This window comes from Protopterus annectens, chromosome 10.part0 (assembly GCF_019279795.1).
Source record: "Protopterus annectens isolate FY-2018-M chromosome 10.part0, PAN1.0, whole genome shotgun sequence".
Lineage (NCBI taxonomy): Eukaryota > Metazoa > Chordata > Ceratodontiformes > Protopteridae > Protopterus > Protopterus annectens.
The window spans coordinates 420,842,152-420,868,026 of record NC_056744.1 but is presented as its reverse complement, the minus strand read 5'-3'; the positions used below and the strand labels follow the sequence as shown (position 1 = coordinate 420,868,026).

Here is a 25,875-nt window from a genome sequence, read left to right as displayed (position 1 = left end):
CTTAATCATAATTTCTGTTCAAACCATCACTGGATTACAAGGTTGTCTAAAAATTTAAAAAAAAAAAAAAAAAAAAAAAAAAACTTTAAAATGCACATTAGAGCACATAGAAAGTCACGGCTTCTTGAAAAAGCTGAAGAGTAAGGCAAAATGTGAGCAAATGAAGAAAAAAGTAATGTGTATGCTATGGTGAGGAAAATGGAGGGAGCACTGAAGGGTGTGTGTGTGGGGGAGGGTGCTGAAACAGAGGGCACTGCCTAGGGTGCAATTTCAATTAAGTTCAACCCTGTCCATAAAGTTACTGTAATGTATCATTGTTGCAGCTAAATGCTGTAACTATGAATGGCCCTTTGTGAGATGGGCCAACATAGTGTGGTACATAAAGTACAACGCCCCTTTTGGAATGTACCTCACAAGACATCTGCAGCAGATGCAAAGGCCACAGAAGTACCTCACAAAGATTATTACTGGCTTCAAACAAATGCCCTACACGGACCATCTCAAAAAAACTCCAGCTTTACTCAGTAGCATATCGCCTACTCCGAGGTGATCTCTGCCTAACATATAAAGCTATGTCAAAACCCAGAGCTGCTGGGCATGCTACATATAAAGAAATCCCAATTCCTCCGAGCTACACGCTCTAAGGACCTAAACCTTGTCACCACAATAAACAGGACATGCTGGAGGGATAGATTCCTGTCCCACTGACTTCCCATACTCTGGAACAGGCTACCCATCTATGTCAAGCAAAGTTTTTCATTAGCACTCTTCAAGAAAAATCTTGATGAGTGGATGGGAAAAAGGAAAAACACCTCGGGGATCACTTCTGTGTCTCTGCTCGACAGTGGCACAGGAAAATAACTTTCTTGGGTGGCGTAAGCCAGGGAACCTTGTTGGCTAGGCTTACGTAGGCCCTTGGGCCGATAGCCTAGTACCTACCTATGAACCTATAAAAGCATTGTAGCTACAGGTCATTCTGTGTGTACTACTGCAAAAAGTTTGCAGCATGAACTAAAAGGTTGCTTAGGAGGGATGGCAGTGACAGGGTAATAGACTGAAAACACCTAGGGGCCCCCCCCCCAACTTGACACTTGCTGGGGGCCCCCAAAATGCTAACACCGGCCCTCTATGTGTGTGTGTGTGTATATGTGTGTGTGTGTGTATATATATATATATATATATATATATATATATATACATATACATATACATACACACATACAAGTTCCTTTTTCAGTGTTCAGCAAAATACAAACTAATCATTTATTTGCATCTTTCTTGAACGGTCCACCATCGGCTTGACTCTTAAAAATCTTCCCATGTACAATCATACCTCCCAATTTACAATGCTTTCCCTAGCAATGTCCTATCAACTCCCTCTAAATACATCGCTGGTTAATAAACCATCAACAATGATACGGCAATAAAAGAGCTATCCAAAGTCCAATAATCAATGAAAAGGCCCGATTCTTGAATGAATCACTAACTATGAAAACCTAGCGAGCGCCACTCCCGTTCCACAGTTCCCAAACAAGTGGAACGCTGAATAATCGGACAAACTTCAACTTCCTGGACTTGTAAAAACACGACCGAACAATAATGACCATGATCGCTAACCTTCAACATTATTATTTCAAATTCGAAGCCAATCTGACCACAGCGCCCACTCCGGTTCTTGTTTATCTCATGTGGCGACTTACCAAGTACTTCACTTAAAAGTACATCAAACGAGAACCTTCAAAGACTGGTTGACGAAACGAAAAAAATAAGCCGGAGATCACAATGGCTGTTAGGATAAAAATAGTCACTTGAGCCAAGTACGTCATCGTATAGGATGTTCCTTGAAGGCGTAAATATGAATATTAAAATTTATTCTCCAATCAAAACTCCAAACTTGCAGTAAACTGCAACCCAGAAACTAATTTATTTAAATATATAGGCGTGTCGCTGTTAATATCTTCAGCAGTGTGTTTACATGCCTTTGTCGAGAAAATGGTATTCAACTCATTTGGGCAGTAAAACAAGTTAGACTACAGTAAAAATAACTATTAGCACCAAATACTAACTGTCTGTTATATACAATGTCAAACGCAGTATTAACAATTCAGTATAACAAAGCTAACCATTTGTTCAAGTTTAACACTGGAGAACCGTCAGCCAGCCAGGGGTTAGGTTCCGTAAGTACGAACGGTGGTAAACAAAAATGATGGATTACTCAAGACTGACCACTAGAAAAGCCGCATGCCCGTGGAAAGCAGAGTGCAGAGACTTGGCAATCACCACTCTTCCAGGTCGAGGTCCTACACGCATACTTTTCAAACATTTAGTGCTATAAATGTGAACAAAGCCGGGCAAAATGAGGGACAAAGGCCGAAAAACAGACACATATTTAAAATATTAATCTTAAAAAAAAAATGCTAGAGTAACAGGGTTTGTTTTAACTCTACATTTCTGAAAATTTTGAAATTTGAAACTCAAATGTATGTCATTATTTATCGACTTCTGTCCTCAGATAATCCCAATGATTTGCCAGAAAAACACAAATTTTATGAGGAACATTGACCAAGAATATCAGCCAAAAATCTAGACAATCAGCGAAAATCTGTAAAGTTGAGAGGTATGCTACAAGTACAGAACCCCAAGTATACCTTTCAACTGTACATATTTTCGCATAGTGTCCAGATTTTTGCCTCATATTTTTGTACCTTTTTTGTTTTTTTTTTTATAAAATTATGGTTTTCTGGCAAATTACTGGCAAGTAGTTAAAGATTAAAATCATAAAAAAATGACAGACATTTGAGTTTCAGACTTCACTCTTCAGAAATGTAATGCTAACGCAAAACTTGCTATGCTGTCAACTTTCTAAATTTGTAACAGCAATATCTGAACTGTCCCTAATTTGGGGCCTTTGCCCCCACCCCCCCCCCATATTGTTTATGGCTTTGCCCAGATTTCTTGCTCTAAAAGGTTGAGCAGTATAGGCCCACGTTATGCAGATGTAGGTAGGTATTCCAGAAAGAACTTTCAGGGCATAATTGTGGCATTCCATACACCACAAGAGCTTTATAGAGGCTGTCCAATAATCAACCAGTGGAGTTCCCACAGAAATAGCATAGTATAATGGGCTGGGCTGCATACCTCTCAACCTGCAGACACCGAAAATAGGAACAAAGGCCCTTAAAAAAATAGGAACATTCTGCTAAAAATCTGGACATCTAATTTGAACACCAAATAGCACACATCACTGTCCTCTTCCAGTAGGAATGTGGGATACTACTCAGAGAATCATGTTTAGAAAACTAGAATGACAAAAATGATGGAAAAATATAAACATATTATCAGAGATAGTATAAGATCTTTAGAAGTCAGTGAACTGTATTGCAAAATTCTACCACACAAGGTTGTTGCTTCAGAAAAAGGGACATTAAGATGTATGTCCTCTTTAAATTATTGTTGTTTCTAATATGTTGGCCATGTAGCGTGGCTTTTTGTGCACTAGACAACTTCAAAAAAATTACATGGAATGAGGGGGGTTGAGAAAATTGTGTGAAGGGGTAAATCATACCTGAAAGTTGGGACATACATCCAAAAACTGGGACATCCTAATCAGGCCTTAAAAATACAAACATTCTTCCAAATTAGGGACCGACAGTTGCAATGTCTAGCTGCAGACAATCAAGCATGGGTGACTGGTGGCAGTAAGATACTTTGCTGCAGCCCCTCTGAAAAAAGCTGATTTAATAATGGTTTCACTTGTTTTAGTTTTAATTTTTGCAAAACATTTGACTTTCTTATTTGGAGACTCAGAACTCATGAAGCTGCGTACTGCATATGTGCGTAGTTCTCTTTTCTTTTTAAAACAGGCAGCTGCAAAGCAAGTACACCTTATTTCACTTCCTCCTGCTGCTTGCTTGTATGAATAGGAATGAGATGGGTTTGATGGGTTCTGTTAAGGTTGATAGTCTGATGAAGCAATGAGCAGCTATTTCTCATTGTCTCAGGCTCTGTCAGGTGATTGGTACCTGAGGCAGTCTAGAATAAAAAGTGCAAGCACACTGGATTCAGACATGTGCAAGACAGTATCTAAAAATGAAGACATTTTTTGAATATATATAAGTAATTTTTAACCTTTTTTTACTCAATTTCTAGTGCCTGCCAGCTTGTAAATCACTATGTGATTTTTATCATAGGATCATAGGAGGTTACTAGGGTATTGGCCCTGAGGCACTTATAAGCCTTGCCAAGAGTTTAGCCCATGTTTAGACAAATCAGCACCCGATGCCCCTGTCCAGCAGGGACATGGGTGGAATCCCAGAGGGATATGTTCTGTTTCCCATCCAGTTATCCATGTTGTGCTTAAAAAGGGGTAAAGAGGTACTCTGCTTGATGTGGAGAAGTAGTCTATTCCATAGATGGGGGAGTCTCTGGGACACAAATCTGTCCCGCCAACAAGTCTTGTTGATGTCACAGACCAGGTTGAGGCCATGCATATGGATTATTCGAGTGGAGCTTGATTTGCAGATATACAGCAGGCCCATAAAGGTGGGGTCCGTCATGGCCTTGTATGCCAGACAGAGGTCACCTCTGAGGAGTCTGTATGAAACTGAGTACAGGGATATGTCTTTTAGCCTATCTGTGTATGGTAGATGTTTGAGGCCCTGGATTATCCTGGTGAGGAACCTCTGCAGTGTCTCCAGTTGCTACATGTTCTTTGCAAGATACATGCTGAAAGGGGGCGTTGTACTCAATAATAGGCCTTATAAGGGAAGAATACAGGGATGTTATTCTCTTCCTTTCTTTTTCTTTCTTTTGTTTTGGTACGGGTTTCCTCCAGAACACTGTCAGAAGGATAGCTGCTGCAAATGTGTTAGTAAGTAGGTTTGTGTGTATGTGCATGCACATTGCCCTCATTCCAGTTAGCCCTGCTCATTCAGTTTCTCTCTACAGCCCTGCGACACAAACAGACACACACACACATATACAAACTTGCTTTGAAGTCACCAACTATCACTGAGAGAGATCAAGTTCTGTATTTGGAACCTAATGAAAAGGGCATTACAGTAGTCAAATAACATAAAACAACAAAGTAAAGGCCACCAGATTTATTGTCACAAAATAAAATAACACTCTATTGCCTCGGCTCAAAAAAAGCCTTCAAGGAATTTGGTGACCTGACCTTTGTTGTTTTATTTTATATAGTTTATTGTATTTGTTTGTGGTGGCATTATAGTAGTCAAGCCTAGAGGGGACTATGGTGTGTAACACCATAAGGAGATCCAAAAACTGTACATAAGATGCTTGACCGGAAGATATTCCTAAAATTGAACAGGTAGATTTGATCAGAGTCCAAATCTGGTCCCCTGATGTCAACTTGTCATAAGTAATTACTCAGCTTAGACATGAGATGTAACTTGTCTTTACTATAAATGTTATTAGGAGACATGAGCACCATTAAGGACTCCCTAAGAGATGCGTGTTTTACCATAGCTGCCGTCCTGAAGGTGCTAAGCTTCAGATGATTACTGGCCAGCCAAAGGTGGGTGCATTCCACATCTTTAGCTAACCAGTTGGCTGCAGACAGTGAGTCCTGTGAGAACAAGAATTAATTGGCACAACTTCATGTCATTAGCAAAGCAGTGGTATTGCAATCTCCTCATTTGAATAACTTCTTGCAATGTCAGCACGTGTACGTTGTACGTTGAACAAAAGAAGAATATGTATGGAACCCTGTAGAACACCATACTTATAAGGGTAGAATGTTTAAGAATTATCACCAAACATTTCTTCTATGTTTGTCAAAAACGCAGGAAATAAACCATTCTGTAACTACATTGCTGATGTCACATAATGGTTCACTTGGTTAAGCAAGACTGTATAGTCACCCATATCAGAGGTCAACAAGAGATCTGTTAAGACCAGAACAGAAGAATGACACTAATCCCTCATCATGAGAAGATCATTCAAGATCCTAGTGAGGGATGCCTCAGTCCTATGTCTTAGCACAAAAACTAGATTGTTCTGTTCTCTTCTATTCTGTATCTGCATTCTGTTGCCCACTTAATTGCCACTCCTCATTTATGCAATACTATCAAAAATGTATTATTTGGGGAGATGTCAGGGAGGTGATATTCCCTGTTAGAAAGAATAATACAAACTAACATAACTGGATTACACAGAATAATATAATGATGATAGACTGTTACATTACACTTAATCCCACACTCTCAACCAGTGAAATAGTAAGACACTTGGCACAGTGGTGCAGAGAGATGGAGCACTTACTGAGGCTTTGGTAAGGAGAGTTTGATTAGCAGCACCAATGCAGGAGGAGATAGACAGAGAAGAGGAGTGAATAAGTGTGGTCTGTTCACCTCTCCCAGTGAGAGTTAGTGAAGGGTAGTTTGCACTTGGAGCACATGGAGTTGGTGAGATTTCCCTCCTGGAGACCAGGTAAAGCACCACTCATGCTTTTCCAGTGGTGTGAGACTACTTAGAGGGAACACCCCCTTGTATGACCCCCCCCCCCCAAGTGTTTGACTGAGTGTGCAGATAGGGTTTCGGTTAGCGTTAAAAAATGCCAAATCACCCTGATGGTTCTGTGAATGATGGGCCCATTCAGCCAACTCTCTCTCTGATGATGGAGGCTGAATGGGTCCATTAGTCAGGAGGGTGTTGATAATCAAAAAATTGCCAGAAACAGTGGAGCAAGAGTTCTTGGAGTTGTACAGCAGCCTCCAGAATTTACCCCAACCAAGTAGCAAAAGATGTCTACTTGAAACACCAGACACATGCTGCTATGCTGCTCATCCACAAAGAAACTGCCCCCCCCCCCAGAATATATATATTCTAAGCAAGGAATTAAAGATGTGTTATTTTGTGCTTGTATTTCTAAATGATATTTCCTTGCAGTATCAGAAGATGTCACTAGCTTGCTTGTTTGTTTTAGATGTAGACTGAATTTCATAGCTTATGATGCAGCTGGAATTTGAACCTTGTTCAGTCCCGTCTAAGCCTGCTCATGTTGTTGCTTTTGGAAAGTATGGATAACATATTAATGTTTTAGAACCATTAAATATGTATGATATTCTTTCTAAGATATAGTTGCTGTGTTTTTAGTAACAAGGATTTCAGTGATTTACGAAAACGTAGAAGGAAGAATTCAAAAAGAGCTAAGAATGACCATCTCTGATGTAAAAATCCTGATGCAGGAAGAAATCATGAAATAATGGAATTTGTTTTGGAAAAAATGTTCATTAAATTTGATTTGTGTGTGCTGTCACTGTATCTTGCTGCATAACTAAAATATTGAAATGTTCTTTGCAAGTCATAAAGAATAAGTACAGTATATTTAATGTGCATGTTATAGAAGCTAATGTTAAGCTTAGGTAGGCTTCAGACTGTGACTGAACTGTATGCATTTAATGGAGAATAGTAAAACGTCCAGTGTTCTGAAAGGGAAGTAAAACTCCAAACCTTGAAGAGTTTCTAGTTTAGCTAAGGTAGGTACACATAATGTGATGCAAAATACGTCCAACTTTGTACCACATGTAGCCATATGTATATTACTGTTCACAAATTTGGAACAGCAAGGTACTGTTCAAACTGGAAGCACACACAGCTGTGGTTATCTCATATTGGAAACTTAAAAGCAAACTCATATTTCTCTTTTTGGTCACTTCTTTTACTTTATGTAGGACCAATCAAATCATTTCATAAACATGCTGTTGCTCTTGGTGATTTTCTATTGGTTAACATATGAAAAAATATATCATTAGAATCGTTATATAAATCCCACAGTTGTTACCGTAAGACAACTGGAAATTACTTCTCACAACTGTAAAGCATGATCCACTTTTTTTTCAACATTGTGAATCACATTAAGAATGAAGGCAGAAAAATATATACCCATCAATGTGTTACATGATCATTTGAATGCAAGGTGGTGAAAAATATTCTGAGTCCTGAAAAATCCTGTGGGGAAAATGTACTTGCAAGTATTAAACTTGTTAAAATAATTTTAACTATAAGTTTACTGAGAAAGAATAAAGAGTCATGCTTGATTTTCTGGTAAGATAGCTTATTGAAACTGTGGCTTAGTGTGTGGTTGAGTAACGAAATTTAACCAGAATTATAATTATGACAAAACATTGTTGCAAGTGCTGAGAGAAAGAAATGTACATAGAATAAAAGGTGAACTAATTTAATTTAAAAAATGGAACTGCTTTAAATAATTTTTTCCAAAATGTTTTTTTCATTTTATAAACGCAATAACTTAACAGTATAGTAACAAGAAAAAACAAACTATATACAATATCCATAACACCTAAAAAAGTAATATACATAGGAGAACACTTAATATTTCTCTTAAAAATTAGACAATTTTGTCCAAGCAATTAAATGATGAATTTTGTTGCTAGTCCTTGTTTTTATAGTAGCAATCTCATTCTTACAAATGTATTTCACAAGATGAATAAACTCAACTATAAAGACATGAGTAGATTGGGATTTCCATTTTTTAGTAACAGTTTTCCTTGCTATAGAGAGGATAGACCATAGTAAAAAATGTTTGTTTTTTAGGAATGACTTCAGGAATGAGAACATTGAAAAGGATAAGGGAATCAGAAATTATACAGTTGTCATTCCATAGAGCTTTACAAAGAAATTTAAAGTCTAACCAAAATGAGGAAATTATTTTGCAATTAACAACCATGTGTATCCAGTCAGCATCAGGGTGTCTACATCTCCAGCATTTCATTTCATCTTTCTTGTACATTATTGCTAGTCTATGTGGGGAGAAAAAACATCTATGTAAAAATGTCCATGTGTATACATGCCAGAGCAGGGAAGATGGGGATTTCTTCACCGGCTGTAAACAGAGTTTTTTTTTATCTTTTTCTGAGAATACTTGTCTATTAACTTCACTTGAATAATTCTAAAAAGAAACACCTGTTTTGCTAAAATAATTTTTGAGAATTTTATAAATAACAGATATGTATGAAGTGTTCTTGGGTGAGCTATTAATAATTGTTGCGATAAAATCCAAGATTGTTAAGTTACTCTTATTGTATGCCTCTAATGAGCTTAGTATGTATAAAATCTTTACAAGTTTGGATGTCTAGTCAATTGCAATTTTACAAACTATATCTGCTGATCAAAAAACGCAAAACACATAATGTAAAATCAGAACTGAAACAAAAGCAGTTCACAGACTCCACCATCATCTTCTTTCGGCTCTTCCCATTAGGGGTCACCACAGAGGATCATCTGTTTCCATTTCTTCCTGTCCTCTGCATCTTGCTCTGTCACACCAACCACCTGCATGTCCTCTCTCACCACATCCATAAACCTTATCTTAGGCCTTCCTCTTTTCCTGTTATCTGGTAGCTTCATCCTTAGCATCTTTTTCTCAATATACTCAGCATCCCTCCTCAGCACATGTCCAAACCAACATAATCCTGCCTCTCTGGCATTGTCTCCAAACCTTCCAACCTGGGCTTACCCTCTAATAAACTTATTCCTAATCCTATCCACCGTCATCACACCCAGTGCAAATCTTAATATCTTTAACTTTGCCACGTCCAGCTCTGACTCCTGCCTTTTTGTCAATGCCACAGTCTCAAGCCCATATAACATAGCTGGTCTCACTACCCTCTTGTAGACCTTCCCTTTCACTTTTACTGGTACTTGTCTGTCATAAATCACTCCTGACACTCTTCTCCACCCACTCCATCCTACCTGTACTCTCTTCTTCACCTCTCTTCCACACTCACCATTACTCTGAACTATTGATCCCAAGTATTTAAACTAATCCACCTTCGCCACCTCTACTCCATGCATCCTCACCATCCCTCTATCCTCCCTCTCATTCACACACACATATATTCTGTCTTACTCCTGCTGACCTTCATTCCTCTTCTCTCTAGAGCATATCTCCATCTCTCCAGGGTCTCCTCCACCTGTTCCTTACTCTCACTACAGATCACAATGTCATCTGCAAACATCATAGTCCACGGGGACTCCTGTCTGATCTCGTCTGTCAACCTGTCCATCACCATTGCAAATAAGAAAGGGCTCAGAGCTGATCCTTGATGTAATCCCACCTCCACCCTAAACGCATCTGTCACTCCCACCGCAGACCTCACCGCTGTCACACTACCCTTGTACATATCCTGTACCACTTTTACATACTTCACTGACACTCCTGACTTCCTCATACAACACCACAACTCCTCTCTAGGCACCCTGTCATATGCTTTCTCTAAGTCTACAAAAACACAATGCAACTCCTTCTGACCTTCTCTGTACTTCTCCATCAACACTCTCAGAGCAAACATCGCATCTGTAGTGCTCTTTGCCAGCATGAAACCATACTGCTGATCACTAATCATCATGTCCCTTCTTAACCTAGCTTCCACTACTCTTTCCCATAACTTCATGCTGTGACTGATCAATTTAATCCCTCTGTAGTTATTACAGCTCTGCACATCACCCTTATTCTTAAAAATCGGTACCAAAACACTTTTCCTCCATTCCTCAGGCATCCTCTCACTTTTCAAGATTTCATTAAACAATCTGGTTGAAAACTCCACTGCCATTTCACCTAAACACCTCCATGCTTCCACAGGTATGTCATCTGGACCAATAGCCTTTCCATTCTTCATCCTCTTCATAGCTATCCTTACTTCCTCCTTGCTAATCCATTGCACTTCATGATTCACTATCCCCACATCATCCAACCTTCTCTCCCTCTCATTCTCTTCATTCATCAACCCCTCAAAATACTCTTTCCATCTGCTCAACACACTCTCCTCACTTGTAAGTATGTTTCCCTCATTATCCTTTATCACCTTTACCTGCTGCACATATTTCCTAGCTTGGTCCCTCTGTCTTGCCAAACGGTACATGTCCTTTTCTCCCTCCTTAGTGTCCAACCTTTCATACAACGGCAGGCAGATGCTTTTTAGAATATGTGTTTTATATTCATGAGATGAAGTGTTTAAATTTTATTAATATTCATGAGTTGATTCACCAATCAATGTTACAGGAAGCTTATATAGGAAGTGATTTCAAAATTACCAATTGTCTGATGAAGTTTAACATATGGTTTAAAAAAAAAAGCACTAACCTGATTTTTTTATTTTAGCAAATAAAGGATTTTATATGACAATTCAACCTTCTGGGTTTGTTCCTTAACCCTATTTTCTGCCAGTGGAGTCTGTGAACTGCTTCTGTTTCATATCTGCTGATCAAATAGTCTGCAGAACTTAATTTATTAGCTGAGAGAAACTGATTCCAATATAATAGGTCACCCTTCTTAAATTTTAACATTTTCTGAGTATCAAAAGATATCAAACATTCATTTGTGTAAGCAATAGGAAACATCATTATTAATAAATTCTTAATTAATTGATTAGAAAACAAGCTTTTTAAACAACAGCAATATTTGGTTTATAAGAGGTGTGAGAACACGTTTTGACCTTTCACTTTGAATGCATATTTTTAAAACCCATATAAAAATGTTTGTATGTATTTGAGTATATGATTCAAACACTATCCTATTACTATGAAGTAAGACTCCATGTATTGATTTCCAATATGATGTATAAGAAGTATTTCAAAGCAACACTATGTTAATAAATGCAGAGTTTAGATAAAAATCAATATTTGGAAACCCTATAACTTCTTCATGCCAGCTTGTGGTGTGCCAGAGAAGAGATATTCTTGTTTTTTTTTTGGGGGGGGGGTACCAAAGGAAGTTGAGTAATAAGTTATTAACTTTCTCTTTAATTTTGACAGGTGGCTTGGCCAACGAATAAGATTTTAGGTAACAGTATCATTTTGATTAAAGTTAGTCTGTCTTCAAATGTGAAGAAGAGTCTGTTCCAACTGTCAGTTAGACTAGTAGTTGAGTTTTTAAGTTGTTGGTAATTAGATGTGAATGCTTTTTTATAATTAGATTCAATAATGATACCTAGATATTTAATATGCGTGCCCCCTCAGTTTATGTCTCTTTTTGATCTACATTTCATAGTAACAATTTTATTCACTGGAAGTGCCTGGGCTTTGTGGTGATTGAATTTTAGACCAGAGATGTTTGCAAATAAGTCTAGATTATGTAATAGGTGATCTACTGAATTTTCAATATCCTTAGAAGTTATTAGTAGGTCATCAACAAACAGTTGTATCTTGGGAATCATTTGTCTGACACTTTATATTCTTTAACGCTGTCATTATTTCTAACATAATTTGCAAGAGGCTCAATAGCCAGAGCAAAGAGTAATGGGGAGAGAGGGCACCCCAGTTTAGTACCTCTTAATATTTCAAATGGGCTTGACAGATAAGATCCAAGCTTTACATAGGCTATGGACTTTTCACATAATTCTTTTAATTAATCCTATAAACTGTTTTAGCAGTGGAAGTGGCAAACAAAGATATAGAAGATATACAAGTAAGACAGATTGCAATGCTATATTAACAGTTCTCAAGAAAAGAAATGTAAAGGGTGTGTCCACCAAAGCAATTAAGGCAGTATAGCTAATGCATGTTGCCAGTATTTGAAAAACATACATTGTGATGAAGTCTAAATTCAAGCAGGAAAAATACAACATGTGATAAAAGTGAGTAGGTAGTAAACACTTTTATCAATAAAAATATTTTAAGAAAGCATATTTTAAAAGAGCTGAAGGGAATATTAATGAAAATTATTCACAAAATGCTGATACACAGGAAGGGAGTTTAATATATAGATGTATACTGGTATAGTCAGTATACAACACAGATACTCTGGATGTATGTTTAGCCTCCAGGAGTGATTTTTTTCTGTGGCTATGTCATTAGCAGTTACAACTGTTTAGTGTGTGTGTGTGTGTGTGTGTGTGTGTGTGTGTGTGTGTGTGTGTGTGTGTGTGTGTGTTTGCATGTATATATCGGTACATGACATTTGGTCTGTAACACATTTCACCTAAAAAAAAAACAGCATCACAATTGATCTAAAACACAAATGACTGAATCACATTTGATAGAAAAATGTGTAAGGCTATAGAAAATCACTGCTGGTGTGGTTTTGTATCATAGGAATTATAATGCAGATTAATGTTGATCAGTATTTGTGTACCTTGCCGATACCCGCTGTTATGTTTCTTCTTTGTCTCCGGAAGTTTGTGCACCAACAGTGACTAACTGTGCGAGAAGTTTTCTTTTTTTCTCCACATATGTGCAACTCTAGTGTAGAGGTGCAGAGGTACATGCCGCACTGCAAAAAAAATTCAGATAAGTGTTTATTGTTTATGAAGTTTTCAGTTTAACATGATTCAACTAAGTGGTTTAGATTAAATGTGTATTGCATGAATTTTTCAAATATTTTGTGATTAAAAGTTTCTCAGATAATAACTAGATTGCAGGTTGGACAAAAAGTGTAGGGAATGAAGAACAATGTTACAGGAATCACACTTATACAGAAATGAATATGTGAATTTGGTAATGAAAGGATTCTGAAATGGTTATTCAGCAGAATATCAGAGCAAAGGAAAAGACGAGTAATGATATTTCAGTGAGAGAGGAGGAGAAGAAAGACAACAAGTGAAGATCTGTGGTAATAAGTGATAACTGGCAGGGAAGGAGGATTCCATTGGCATGTATTTATATTCCATATAAAACTATTAATAAGAGAATTATGGGAAAGGAAATTAGCTTCCTGCTGAGAATATTATTGGGGGGATTTAACTTGATATACAGCACTGAAGCTGTATCAGGGGGACCTACAAAGGAAAATACAACAAAAGAGGATAGATTCCTGAAGAAATATATGAGAATATTTGGAATGAAAAAGTTGAAATCCCTAGCAGGAACCCAAATAGAATTTATATATTATTCTCCAAGGTACAATAACTCGGCTGGATTGGACTCATATTATATTTCACAAGAGCACAGTTATTTAACTGACAGTTTTGAAACACATCCAATAACTATTTTAGACCATGCATCAATAAAGACTAAAAGACACAGGGTAATCAAGTAAAAATGATGCATTGGTACTCTCTTACCTATTAAAAAGAGAGGATTTTAAGGAACGGATAGTGAAGATGATTCAAGAGTTGTTAGGGAATGTGCAATCTGATTCATAAGGGATAACTGTGGAGTGGAAAAATTAAAGATGAATTTAAAAATATGGCAAACATTAGAAAGAAACAGATATAGAAAAGAAATAATAGGAATTATTTAGAATGATTACCAAAGGGTAAAACAATGCAGATGAAGGGGAATCTTAAACAACAAGATGTGGGGTAACTGTTGAGTGGTAAAAGAAAAATAAGGGAGTATTTGGGTAATATGCATGAGTATAGAAAGGTTGCTGTTAAGCAAGTATTTTTTATAATAACCCCAAACCACAAAAACTATTAGCATAACCACTTAGTCAAGGGGACATATGACTAGAAAAAATAATGAGAGACCATATAGAGGTATTAAGAGATGTTTTAGAAATTCTCTGAAGATCTTTATAAAGCAGAATAATGGGGGAGCCAAGAAAAGACACACATGGAAACATTTGTGTAAAAGACTTAAATACAGCAAGGTTAGAGCAAGAATTAACAGCCAAGATGGGACAGGGTAAATAAAAATGGTGAAGCATAATCAATCAACCATAAAGCCTCCAGGAACAGATGGTATTCCTTAGGAAATTTAGAAATTAGGACAGAAAAGGTGATAAAGATCTGGATGGTTTTGTTTAACAATATTTTAAATGGAGGGAAAATACAACATCTTGGAAGAAAGCTGCAGTGGCTGTATTACTCAAAAAGGGCAAAGACCCTTTAAATCCAATTGCATATAAACTAGTTTTGATTCTGAACCATGATTATAAAGCATTTATATGCTAAGATAATGGTTAAGGTGTTGCCAAAACTGATGGATATGGATCAATTTGTTTTTTTGGAGAGGAGACAAACATTTGACAACACTGACAGAATGCTGATGATTCAAAGGGAAGCTGAGTGCAAGAAGACCCTGTTATTATTATTAGGTCTCTGTTCAGAGAAGGCATTTTTAAGAGTTAGCTGAGAATTTATGATTAAGGCAATGGCAGCATTTGCATTTCCTGATAGGATAATGGAGTTAATTAGGAAGATATATGAAGGGTCAGAGCCAAGACTCAAGGTGGTTGAGGGTTCCTGTCTAACAAGCTGTGGTTGAATAGAGGAAATGGGCAGGGGTGTGTTCTTTCTCCTTTGTTATTTGCTTTATACTTAGAGACATTGGCAAAGAAAACAAAGGATTCACAAATTCAATGGCAAAACTGGTATGGCACTCAAAAAAATATTCAAAAATCAAGTAACAGTGAGAAAACGTGCCAAACTAACTCAGTAAAATAATAAATCATATCCGTAGAAAAGCACAAAGAAAATAAGCAATATGGAGCAGGAATTTACTGGAGAAAATTAGCAAAAGAACCAAGGTATTTGAAACAAATAATTATAGAGGAAAAATCATAGCTTCAGATGAAGTCAAACAGAATTTGGACTGCAGGTTACAGAATGCCTTCCCTACCAGGGATTGATAACAGAGTATAGGCACATAGAAAGGGGAATGGGAATGTTGAATGAAAGACCAACTCTGCTTCCATTTATAGTCAAGTCTAGAATAGTAAAAAAGGAATAATTAGGACATATAATGCATAACTATGAAAATCATTCAGAGGGTGTTAGATAAGATTGACTCAAAAGTATGGGAAAAATCTAGAAGATTTAAAATTGTTGCATGGAAGTATTTGTATAGGTATTTGTATTCCTTAAGTAGACTTCAGAGAAATTTTCCACAGGTAGACAGCTATGTGATGGGAAAGAGAGATACCTGGGATCATCTTGTTTTTTGGGAGTGTACTGAGCTGATAGTTTTTAGGAAACAAATAATTTTATCTTAAAAAAGTATCCTTTTAAGTTGGGATATAGAAACTGAATTGTCTAGACACAGTAAGGCCCTACTAAGTTTAATGCTGCTAGCTGCCAAAAAAACAATTACAAAGAAATGGAAACAAAACCAACAGTAACAAAACTGTTGCATGCTACAAATGAGATAATAGAACTGGAGGTGGGATCTTCAAAAAAGGGAAGAAGTAAACTACATAGAAATAAATTGAATCTGTGGGAACAACACATACAGAATAATGTTCAAGAGAAGGGATATTTCAAGGAAAGAAAGACTCATGCAATCCATGTAATTTTAAACTGAATAATTGTTAAAACAGAAATAGTATCTGTACGACGTGCACAAATGGAAAAATGTACTTCCTTTATGTTTTATAACTGAATGTAAGATCATGTCACTGTGCAATGTGTGACATTAATAAAGATGTGTAAAATTATTCAGTACACTGTAGCTGTAATTCTAGCCTTCTTGAGATATTTAATCTGAGCAAACTCCCTAAAAGACGTATTGCATTACATGCAGCTTTCTGCTGTAGGTCATTAGTATTTAATGCTATATTCTCTGTATATTGCAGAAATCACGGATAATGCAGAGTAAACATTTTCCTGAAACAGTCTGCATGTCTTGCATACAAATCAGTTTTTAATGGGGTACAATATGCTACCAAAAGGATGAAAATTATCTTACCTTCAACCATATCCATAAAGGGAGAAGGTGTACACTTCGTTTCCTCTGTAGGCGTTCAATTTGTGGTCTATAACTTGAAATTATTAAGCCTTTAAGAACTGTGTGGTTTGGTGAAGAAACAGGGGATGAATTTACAAGATTCAATCAAAATAAGAAAAGGAAAATAAGGTGTTAGAGAAAGTGATTGCGCTGACAGATGGCGAGAGAAAAAAATCCAAGAAGCTGAGTAAAGGCCTGAAAATCCATACTCAAAACAAGTGGCTACACATGAGGTGATCATTTTGGATGATAAAATATCTAACAATGGGGTCTCACATAACTGATATAAATGAGGCATTTTAAAGTGAGATTAACAGAATCATTACATAATTAGTGGAATACATCGCATAGGTAAAGGTGTATGAGACAGAGATTATAGGTGCCAATAATTCTTCTGCTGATACACTAAGGAGCTGTGAAAAGAAAATGATGAATTAAAATGAGAAGTATAATCATTTGCTGTGCAAAACAGATCCCTTAGGAAGAGTATTCAAATTATACAAGTACAATAGAAAGTAGAAGGCCTAGATTGTATGTCTTTTGTACCAGATAAATTACTGAGCAGGACTGGGTAACATGCAACACAGATTACAGTGGCATCTGCATGTAAAAGCATATAAATTAATGTTGATCTTCAGATTATATTGTTATCATGGTAATCCTAATCTCTGATTTATGTGCCTGATCTAATATCGACTATACACAAACTCCTTTTCCAATGCCTCTGGTTCATACAACAAACAATTATATTTATCTTTAAAGTCCTAATTTTCTTTTCACAACTCCATTGTGTATACTGAGTACAAACTGGAACCACTGCTCTTTAAAGTTATACCAAACAGCAAATAGGGCTACTACAGACAATCTATAATATCCAATTTTACTGTGACAAAACATCATGCTCTACAAATTATTATTATTTTTTTTTTAGTTTTTATTGTATTGAAGCTTTGTGCTAGACTGTACCCTGCTATGTATATAGACAGTCCTACACAGGGTATTCATATTGGTACTGATTAAACAATAGTCCGGTGTACATGATATTTCTTAAGATACAGAAGGAACAACACTGGGTTATAACTCCATTTCCTTAAACTATCAGCGCTGTTGCTTTTTTAGATGCTCCAGTGCCATTTAAAATTATTAACCATCAGTTTAAATAAACAAATGTTAGGCTCTCTTGTGTTTTCTGTGTGGACACATAATGCAAAATGTTCAGTGTTCATAGCACAACAGGTAGCACACTTGGTGCAGAAGGCTGTGGGTTCTATCTCCACACCAGGCAGAGTGATTACTGATACTGCAAAACTGCACTGGGGGGGTGCTGCACTCCTGAGTGTGTGGTCCTTCAAATGAGATGCTAATCTGCTTAAATTGGTGGTAACTCAGGTGGATGCAACAAAATCCCATAGCACCTATCAAAAAGAGTATGTGAAGTGCCTTGATGCCCTGACCAAATTTCCTATGGTAGTATCAACACCACCTCAGGCATCCACAAGAAGAGGTTACTACCCTAGTAGAAATAACCTGGTCAACAAAAAAATAAATAAAAAGACAATAAAATCACTTCCTATTGTTGTGCCCCATCCTCCTGGTATACAGTTTTGGCACAATAAATCTTCAAGCACTAGCCTTTCTTGGTACACAAAAATCATTGCATTTTTAATATCAGTTCTGTACATTCATTGACTTCCTTGTTCTTTAGCACAGTTGGTTAGGTTGGCTAACTGGCTTTAATTTATAACTTTTAAATATGCTGGCTACACAAAACTGGAACACTGACCTCCAGACACTCCTCACTTCTCACCTTCTTCACCACACAAAACAATGCTAAAAGTCAAGAAACTAAAATTAAAAACAAATGACCAGGTAGTTCCAAACATAATACAGGAAAGTCAGGAAACTAAAATAAAAAACAAGTGACCAGGTAGCTCCAAACATAATACAGGAAAGTCAGGAAACTAAAATAAAAAACAAGTGACCAGGTAGCTCCAAACATAATACAGGAAAGTCAGTAAAATAAAATAAAAAATAAGTGACCAGGTAGCTCAAATGCACACAGGAAAGTCAGGAAACTAAAATTAAAAAAAAAAAACAACCAACCAGGTAGCTCCAAACACAATACAGGAAAGTCAGGAAACTATAAACTAGGATACAGAAGGAACAACACTGGGTTATAACTCCATTTCCTTAAACTATCAGCGCTGTTGCTTTTTTAGATGCTCCAGTGCCATTTAAAATTATTAACCATCAGTTTAAATAAAAGTACAGTTTTGTACCTACCATAAATGTAGATGTTCGAAGATCCACATTGCTGCAGTCCTAACACTTGGGTAGTCCGCTGTCCTCGGTCGGCCCGAATATCAAAGTATAAGGCTGACGTCGGTCAGGGCGCATTTGACTGGCGTCAGGACGTCAGGGAGTTACAAATGCATGACCGACGTCATATCCTCAGTCTTTTCTTGCCCCAAATGTCAGAAGACCCTAAAAATAAAGGTCAAAACCAAAAGACAGCAAACAACCAACCAACCACCCCTGCACTAACTATATGTACAACATATACAATATACACAAAATGTACAACCCAACCCACACAACCGCCTCTAACTACAGAGGGGAAGGAGGGAGGGTAAATTGGACTGCAGCAATGTGGATCTTCGAACATCTACATTTATGGTAGGTACAAAACTGTACTATGTTCTTCATCTCATATTGCTGCAGTCCTAACACTTGGGTAGAATCCCAAAGCAGAGGAAAGGGAGGATGGCTAACTACAAGGAAGCAGGAGCTGCCAAAATGCCCTGCAAAACAGCAGTGGCAAAACCAGCCCTGGACTTAGAGTAAAGTGGCAGGTGATAATGCCTAGAGAAAGTATGCACAGAACTCCAAGTAGCTGCCTCCAAAAATATCCTTGGTTGCCACTCCCTCAAAAAGCTGTTGAAGTGGCAGTAGCCCTAGTGGAATGAGGCCTAATCCCAGCTGGAATCTCCTTGCCATGATGGGAATAACAGAAAGCAATGCAAAACCCAATCCACTTAGAAATAGTTTGTTTTGATACAGGCTTGCCCTGAGAACTCAAGGCAAAAGAAACAAACAACTGCTGAGACTGCCTGAACCCTTTAGTTCTGTCCAAATAATAGCAACTGCCTGTGGACATCTAAAGTGTGCAAAATCTTTTCCCCTTTATTTTGGGGATTTGCATAAAAAGTAGGCAAATGAATAGTTTGGTTTAAAGCCACACTAGAAACCACCTTAGGCATAAAGGAAGGATTAGTACGTAATGATACCCTATCCTTATGGAAAATCAAGAAAGGCTCAACTGCCATAAGGGCCTGTAATTCAGAAACCCTTCTTGCAGAGGTAATGGCCAACAAAAAAGCAGTCTTCCATGATAAATATTTCAACTCAGCAGTAGCTGCAGGCTCAAGAGTTTCTCCAACACAAAATTGAGATCCCAAGCAGGAGTAGGAGCTCTTTGTGGGGGTCTTATATTCTTTGCCCCTCTAAGAAACTGCTTGAACAAAGGATGAGAAAACAATGGTGGATTGCAATCATAGTGAGCTGAAATTGCTGCAGCATGAACTTTAATAGAAGAGAAAGACAAACCTTTGTCCAGTAACTCAGTAAGATATTGAAGAGCCACACTCAAATTAGGCTCAGAAACATCAAAATCTTTTGCTGCACTCCAAAACAAAAATCTCTTCCATTTGTCTGCGTGCACTTTCCTTGTACTAGGCCTTCTAGCTTCCAAAATAACATTCAAAACTTGCTGAGGAAGTGGAGGCCCACTTTGGTTCAAAACAGAATATGCCAGGCTGTTAGGTGCAGAGAGTGAAGCTTGACATTTAGCAAATGGCTGTCCTCCTGCGACAACAGGTGTGGAATCGAAGGCAAAGGCCATGGAGGCTTCTGTACCAGACTTCTCAGTAATGGGTACCAGTGTTGTCGAGGCCAATCCGGAGCTATTAAAATCATCCTTGGCTTGTCCTGTCTGACCTTTAGAAGTACCTTTGGGAGGAGAGGCAGAGGTGGAAAGGCATATACATGAAGATTGCTCAATTGAAAGAAAGAGCATCCACTTTCCAAGCTGTGGGATGAAACCTTTTGTGCAAAACTTTGGCAGCTGATGGTTTAGTGGAGAAGCGAACAGATCTATGTCTGGAGTTCCCCATGACACTGTCAATTTCTGAAATACATGAGGATCCAATTTCCACTCTTGGGGATCCATAATTGTCTGCTCAACACATCTGCTAAGGAGTTCTGTGCTCCTGGCAGAAACCTTGCCTGAAGATTGAGCTGTAAACTGAGAGCAGTCTCCCACAAAATCATTGCTTGCCTGCATAGAGGATAAGAATGCGTTCCCCTTGCTTGTTGATGTACCACATGACAGTTGTGTTGTCTGTTAGAATCAACACCTGCCCTGGAAGAAGCAATTCCTTGAAAGCAATTAATGCAAACTGGACTGCTAACATCTCCTTCATGTTGATATGTAGATGTTGTAGTCTGACAGGCCACTTGTTTTGTATCCACTTTCCATTTAGATGAGCTCCCCAAGCTTTGTCTGCGGCATCTGTCGCTCACATCTGACTCGCCTCTGGCCGGGTCACAGAGAGTCCCTTGTTTAGGTGACATTCCTGAGCCCACCACAAGAATTCCTTTTGAAGGCAAGGTAGTATTTGAATGACAGTGTCTAGATCCTGGCAGTGCTGTGTCCATACATTTTTGAGATACCATTGTAGCTTCCTCATATGCAGTTTGGCATTGGGAAGCACCAGAATACAAGATGCCATGAACCCTAAGGCTTGAAGGACTGTCCTTGCAGTCAGCCCGGACTGATGAGATAGTTGATGGAAGTAAAGGGATAGACTCTTTTGTTTGTCCGGGTTAAAAGGCCATCTGGGATGCTGTATTCAGTCTCACACCCAGAAAGCACATGTCTTGAGAGGGTACTAGACTGGACTTTATTTCGTTCACAGAATACCCTAGGCATCTTAGCACTGCTATCACATAATCCAAATGATGAAGAAGCTCTTCTCTTCCTTGAGCCAGAATTAGGCAGTCGTCAAATAAGGATAGATCTGTATTCCTTTTAGTCTGAAGAAAGCTATCACTGGAGCCAGAACTTTCGTGAACACTCTGGGCAGTAGATAAGCCAAAGGGCAATGCAGAGAACTGATAGTGAGAAGTCCCAGCTCAACGCAGATACTTTCTGCAACTTAGTCTGATAGGAACATGAAGGTAAGCCTCCTTGAGATCCAAAGTTACCATCCAATGATCTTTGCCCAGCAGAGGTAAAAGCTGCTGCAACGTCAACATTTTGAACTTGGGAATGTCCAGATAAGTGTTGAGGATAGATAAATCCAAAATTGGTCTCCACGTGTTCCCCTTCTTTGGTACTAGGAACAGGCGAGAATAAAATCCTAGGCCCACTTCTGGCAGAGGGACCGGCTGTATGGCCCCTAGTTGGAGCAACAGAGAAACCTGTTTGTGAGCCTCTAGTCTTTGTGGAGGAGGAACGTCTGGCATGCCTTTGAAAGGAGGCAAGGTATGGAAATAAAACCTGTAGCCGTGGTGAATGATATCCAATACCCATCTGTCCTGGGTAATTAAACTCCAATTTTCTTTGAAAAGTGCCAACCTTCCTCCCAAAGGTGCTGCCAGGCGAGCAGGCTCTGGCAGCTGAAAAGGTAGGTCATTGGGTCTGCTGACTAAAGGACTGACCCCTGCCCTCACCAGCCTGTGCAGGAGAACTCCCTGTTCTAGGCCTGAAAGAGCCCTGGGCTCTGCCCTTGCACGTCTAGATCTACCCCTAGACTGTGAACCATAAGAAGGATAATGGTCCACCCTTTAGTAGGCCAATTTCTACTAAACTTTGGAGGCTGGACCTGCAAAATCTTTAACAGTCTGCATAGACTTAGCCTTGTCTTCCATTTTCTTTAAACTGTCTCAACAGGAGGACCAAACAACACGTCAGATTGTAAAGGAGCATCTAAAATCCTTGTCTTAACATGTTCAGACAAATTCGATCCCTCAGCCAGGCGTGCCTGCGAAGGACTGACCAGTGGCAGCCACCCTAGAGGCCTGTACAGCATCAAAACCACATTGCAAAGAATGCTTACCCACCTGTTCAGAAACATGCACTAAATCTTGCAATTCCTTACAATCAATACCTACTGCCAGAGCATCAACCTTAGACTTCAATAGTGAAAGGAGATAATTTTGGTATTTCAACATGTGAAACTGGCAATTCAGAGCCCTCATAGCAAGAGTGGAAGAAGTATAGACTTTCTTTCCCCATCTATCCAAGGCCCTAGCCTCCTTGTCTGCAGGAACCGGATTCTTAACAACAGAAGCCTTAACACCTTTAGGCCCCTGGCTAACAGTTTCTGGGTCTGCCCTAGGACTCTTAAAAGATACTTATGAGCTTCAGGCACCCTGTAATACCTATCCGGCTTAACAGGAGCAGGAGGCAAAGAATCAGGATTAAGAGAAGCTTCTGTAAAACATCTTCCACTACATCCAAAACAGGAGGTATAGCCAAAGGCCTATTCTGGGGTTAAAACAGAAATTCCCTAAGCCTTTTCCTGGAATCAGAGAAGTCCTGACCCTCCCACTTAAAAATGCTCCCTCATGGAATGAAGAGTTTCTGAAAAGAAAAATCCTCAGGAGGAGTAGCAGAAGGAGTAGAATCATCCACATCAGAATCAGAATAAGGAGAGTACTCCTGCAAGTCTTCAGTCGAAGACTCTGAAACATCTGAAGCCTGCACAAAACCCCCAGCTCAGGATCCACCCTAGGTCTCTTATCAGGAGGGGCATAGAACCCTAATCAAAGTAATCAAATCTTCTGCCATTTTAAGCATATGCTTCTTGGGCACAGTACCTGAGGAGCTAGGGGTAACACCAACTGAAGCCAAACCTGGCCTGCCCTGGGGAAGCCTTTGAAACAGAAGGAGAGGGCCTAGCCACCTTGGGAAGGGAGGGAGTATAGTAAGATGAGAAGCCCCTCAGCCTGACTAGTCTCCTGAGAGGCCACATCCTGCAATAATAAGGTCTCACCTGGGAACACAAAGAAACCTCCGGTGGAGCCACCGGCTCCACCGACACCTCTAAAGAACCGGCGTCTGGTACAGACAGTTCTTCTAGCCTAGGCTTAACTGCCTTGTCCTTGCGCTTCTTCGAAGAAGCGGGCGTCGGAGCATCCGGACGGCATTTTATAGTTGCACCGCTTCCCAAAGACTAACCTTGCACAATCCAACCTTCTCTTTATAGTGCGTTTATTAAATCTAGCACAAGAGCGACAGCCAACAACGTCGTGCTCAGGCCCTAAGCAAGGAATACACAAAGTATGATAATCTCTATGGTATCTGTTTCCCACAAGAAATGCAATTATTAACTTTTCTGACATCCGGTAAATGACTGAGGCAAGAAAAAACTAAAATATTCCCCAACGGGGTACTTAACCAACTTTGAACTCGGTCTGAAACTTCTAAATCGAAAAATCTCAGAACGCCAAACGGCACTTGCAATACTGCTTCTGCATCGGACCATGCGGCAAAAAAGACTGAGGATATGACGTCGGTCATGCGCATTTGTACCCTGACGTCCTGGTGTCAGTCAAATGCGCCCTGACCGACGTCAGCCTTATACTTTGATATTCGGGCCGACCGAGGACAGCGGACTACCCAAGTGTTAGGACTGCAGCAATGTGAGATGAAGAACATCAAATGTTAGGCTCTCTTGTGTTTTCTGTGCGGACACATAATGCAAAATGTTCAGTGTTCATAGCACAACAGGTAGCACACTTGGTGCAGAAGGCTGTGGGTTCTATCTCCACACCAGGCAGAGTGATTACTGATACTGCAAAACTGCACTGGGGGGTGCTGCACTCCTGAGTGTGTGGTCCTTCAAATGAGCTGCTAATCTGCTTAAATTGGTGGTAACTCAGGTGGGTGCAAAAAAATCCCATAGTACCTATCGAAAAGAGTATGTGAAGTGCCTTGATGCCCTGACCAAATTTCCTATGGTAGTATCAACACCACCTCAGGCATCCACAAGAAGAGGTTACTACCCTAGTAGAAATAACCTGGTCAACAAAAAAATAAATAGACAATAAAATCACTTCCTATTGTTGTGCCCCATCCTCCTGGTATACAGTTTTGGCACAATAAATCCTCAAGCACTAGCCTTTCTTGGTACACAAAAATCATTGCATTTTTAATATCAGTTTTGTACATTCATTGACTTCCTTGTTCTTTAGCACAGTTGGTTAGGTTGGCTAACTGGCTTTAATTTATAACTTTTAAATATGCTGGCTACACAAAACTGGAACACTGACCTCCAGACACTCCTCACTTCTCACCTTCTTCACCACACAAAACAATGCGAAAAAGTCAAGAAACTAAAATTAAAAACAAATGACCAGGTAGCTCCAAACATAATACAGGAAAGTCAGGAAACTAAAATAAAAAACAAGTGACCAGGTAGCTCCAAACATAATACAGGAAAGTCAGGAAACTAAAATAAAAAACAAGTGACCAGGTAGCTCCAAACATAATACAGGAAAGTCAGTAAAATAAAATAAAAAATAAGTGACCAGGTAGCTCGAAATGCAATACAGGAAAGTCAGGAAACTAAAATTAAAAAAAAAAAAAAAACAACCAACCAGGTAGCTCCAAACACAATACAGGAAAGTCAGGAAACTATAAACTGAAGGAATCAAGTAAACACATTTATCTCTTTATCTTTTGGTCCATTCTAACATAGACTGGACCAATACGCAGACCACAAACATGCTCTGTTTCTGGCTGCTTCCTGTTTAGAATAAACTAAAACTGAAGTCAATAGGCAGCAGGACAAATAGACATGGTAATAAGTCATTTATTTTGACTTCCATATAAATACTAATGAACGAAACACTAAACAATTTAAAAAGGGAGTAGAAATTTGAGTGGGTACATGTCCACTCTATATTTGGGTAATATTCTTGAGACGAGAATAAGATGCCTTGAAAACAGCAAACATCTGGTACTAAAGTGTGAGTCCATTATTAAGAATCATACCTTGATCTTGTACCTGTGAAACAAATTCTGATATATTCTGCCAGAAATATGTATATGGGAAGTGACATGTACATTACCTCAGTCTTTGCAGGGTTGAACTTCAATTCACTGTCTGACATCCACTCAAGAAATTACTGCAGTTCTTCATGTCTGGTAAAGCCTAATAC

General features: G+C 38.7%; 1 protein-coding gene across 1 annotated transcript in view; it reads right to left on the bottom strand.

Moving 5' to 3' along the window:
* RO60 (Ro60, Y RNA binding protein) overlaps positions 1-25,875 on the bottom strand; it is an 837,759-nt gene that overhangs the window by 750,085 nt on the left and 61,799 nt on the right. Inside the window, exon 2 of the mRNA XM_044086777.1 lies at positions 13,115-13,252. Within this exon, the coding sequence (XP_043942712.1) occupies positions 13,115-13,246 (132 nt within the window). The 5' untranslated portion in view covers positions 13,247-13,252. The remainder of the gene's footprint in view (positions 1-13,114; positions 13,253-25,875) is intronic.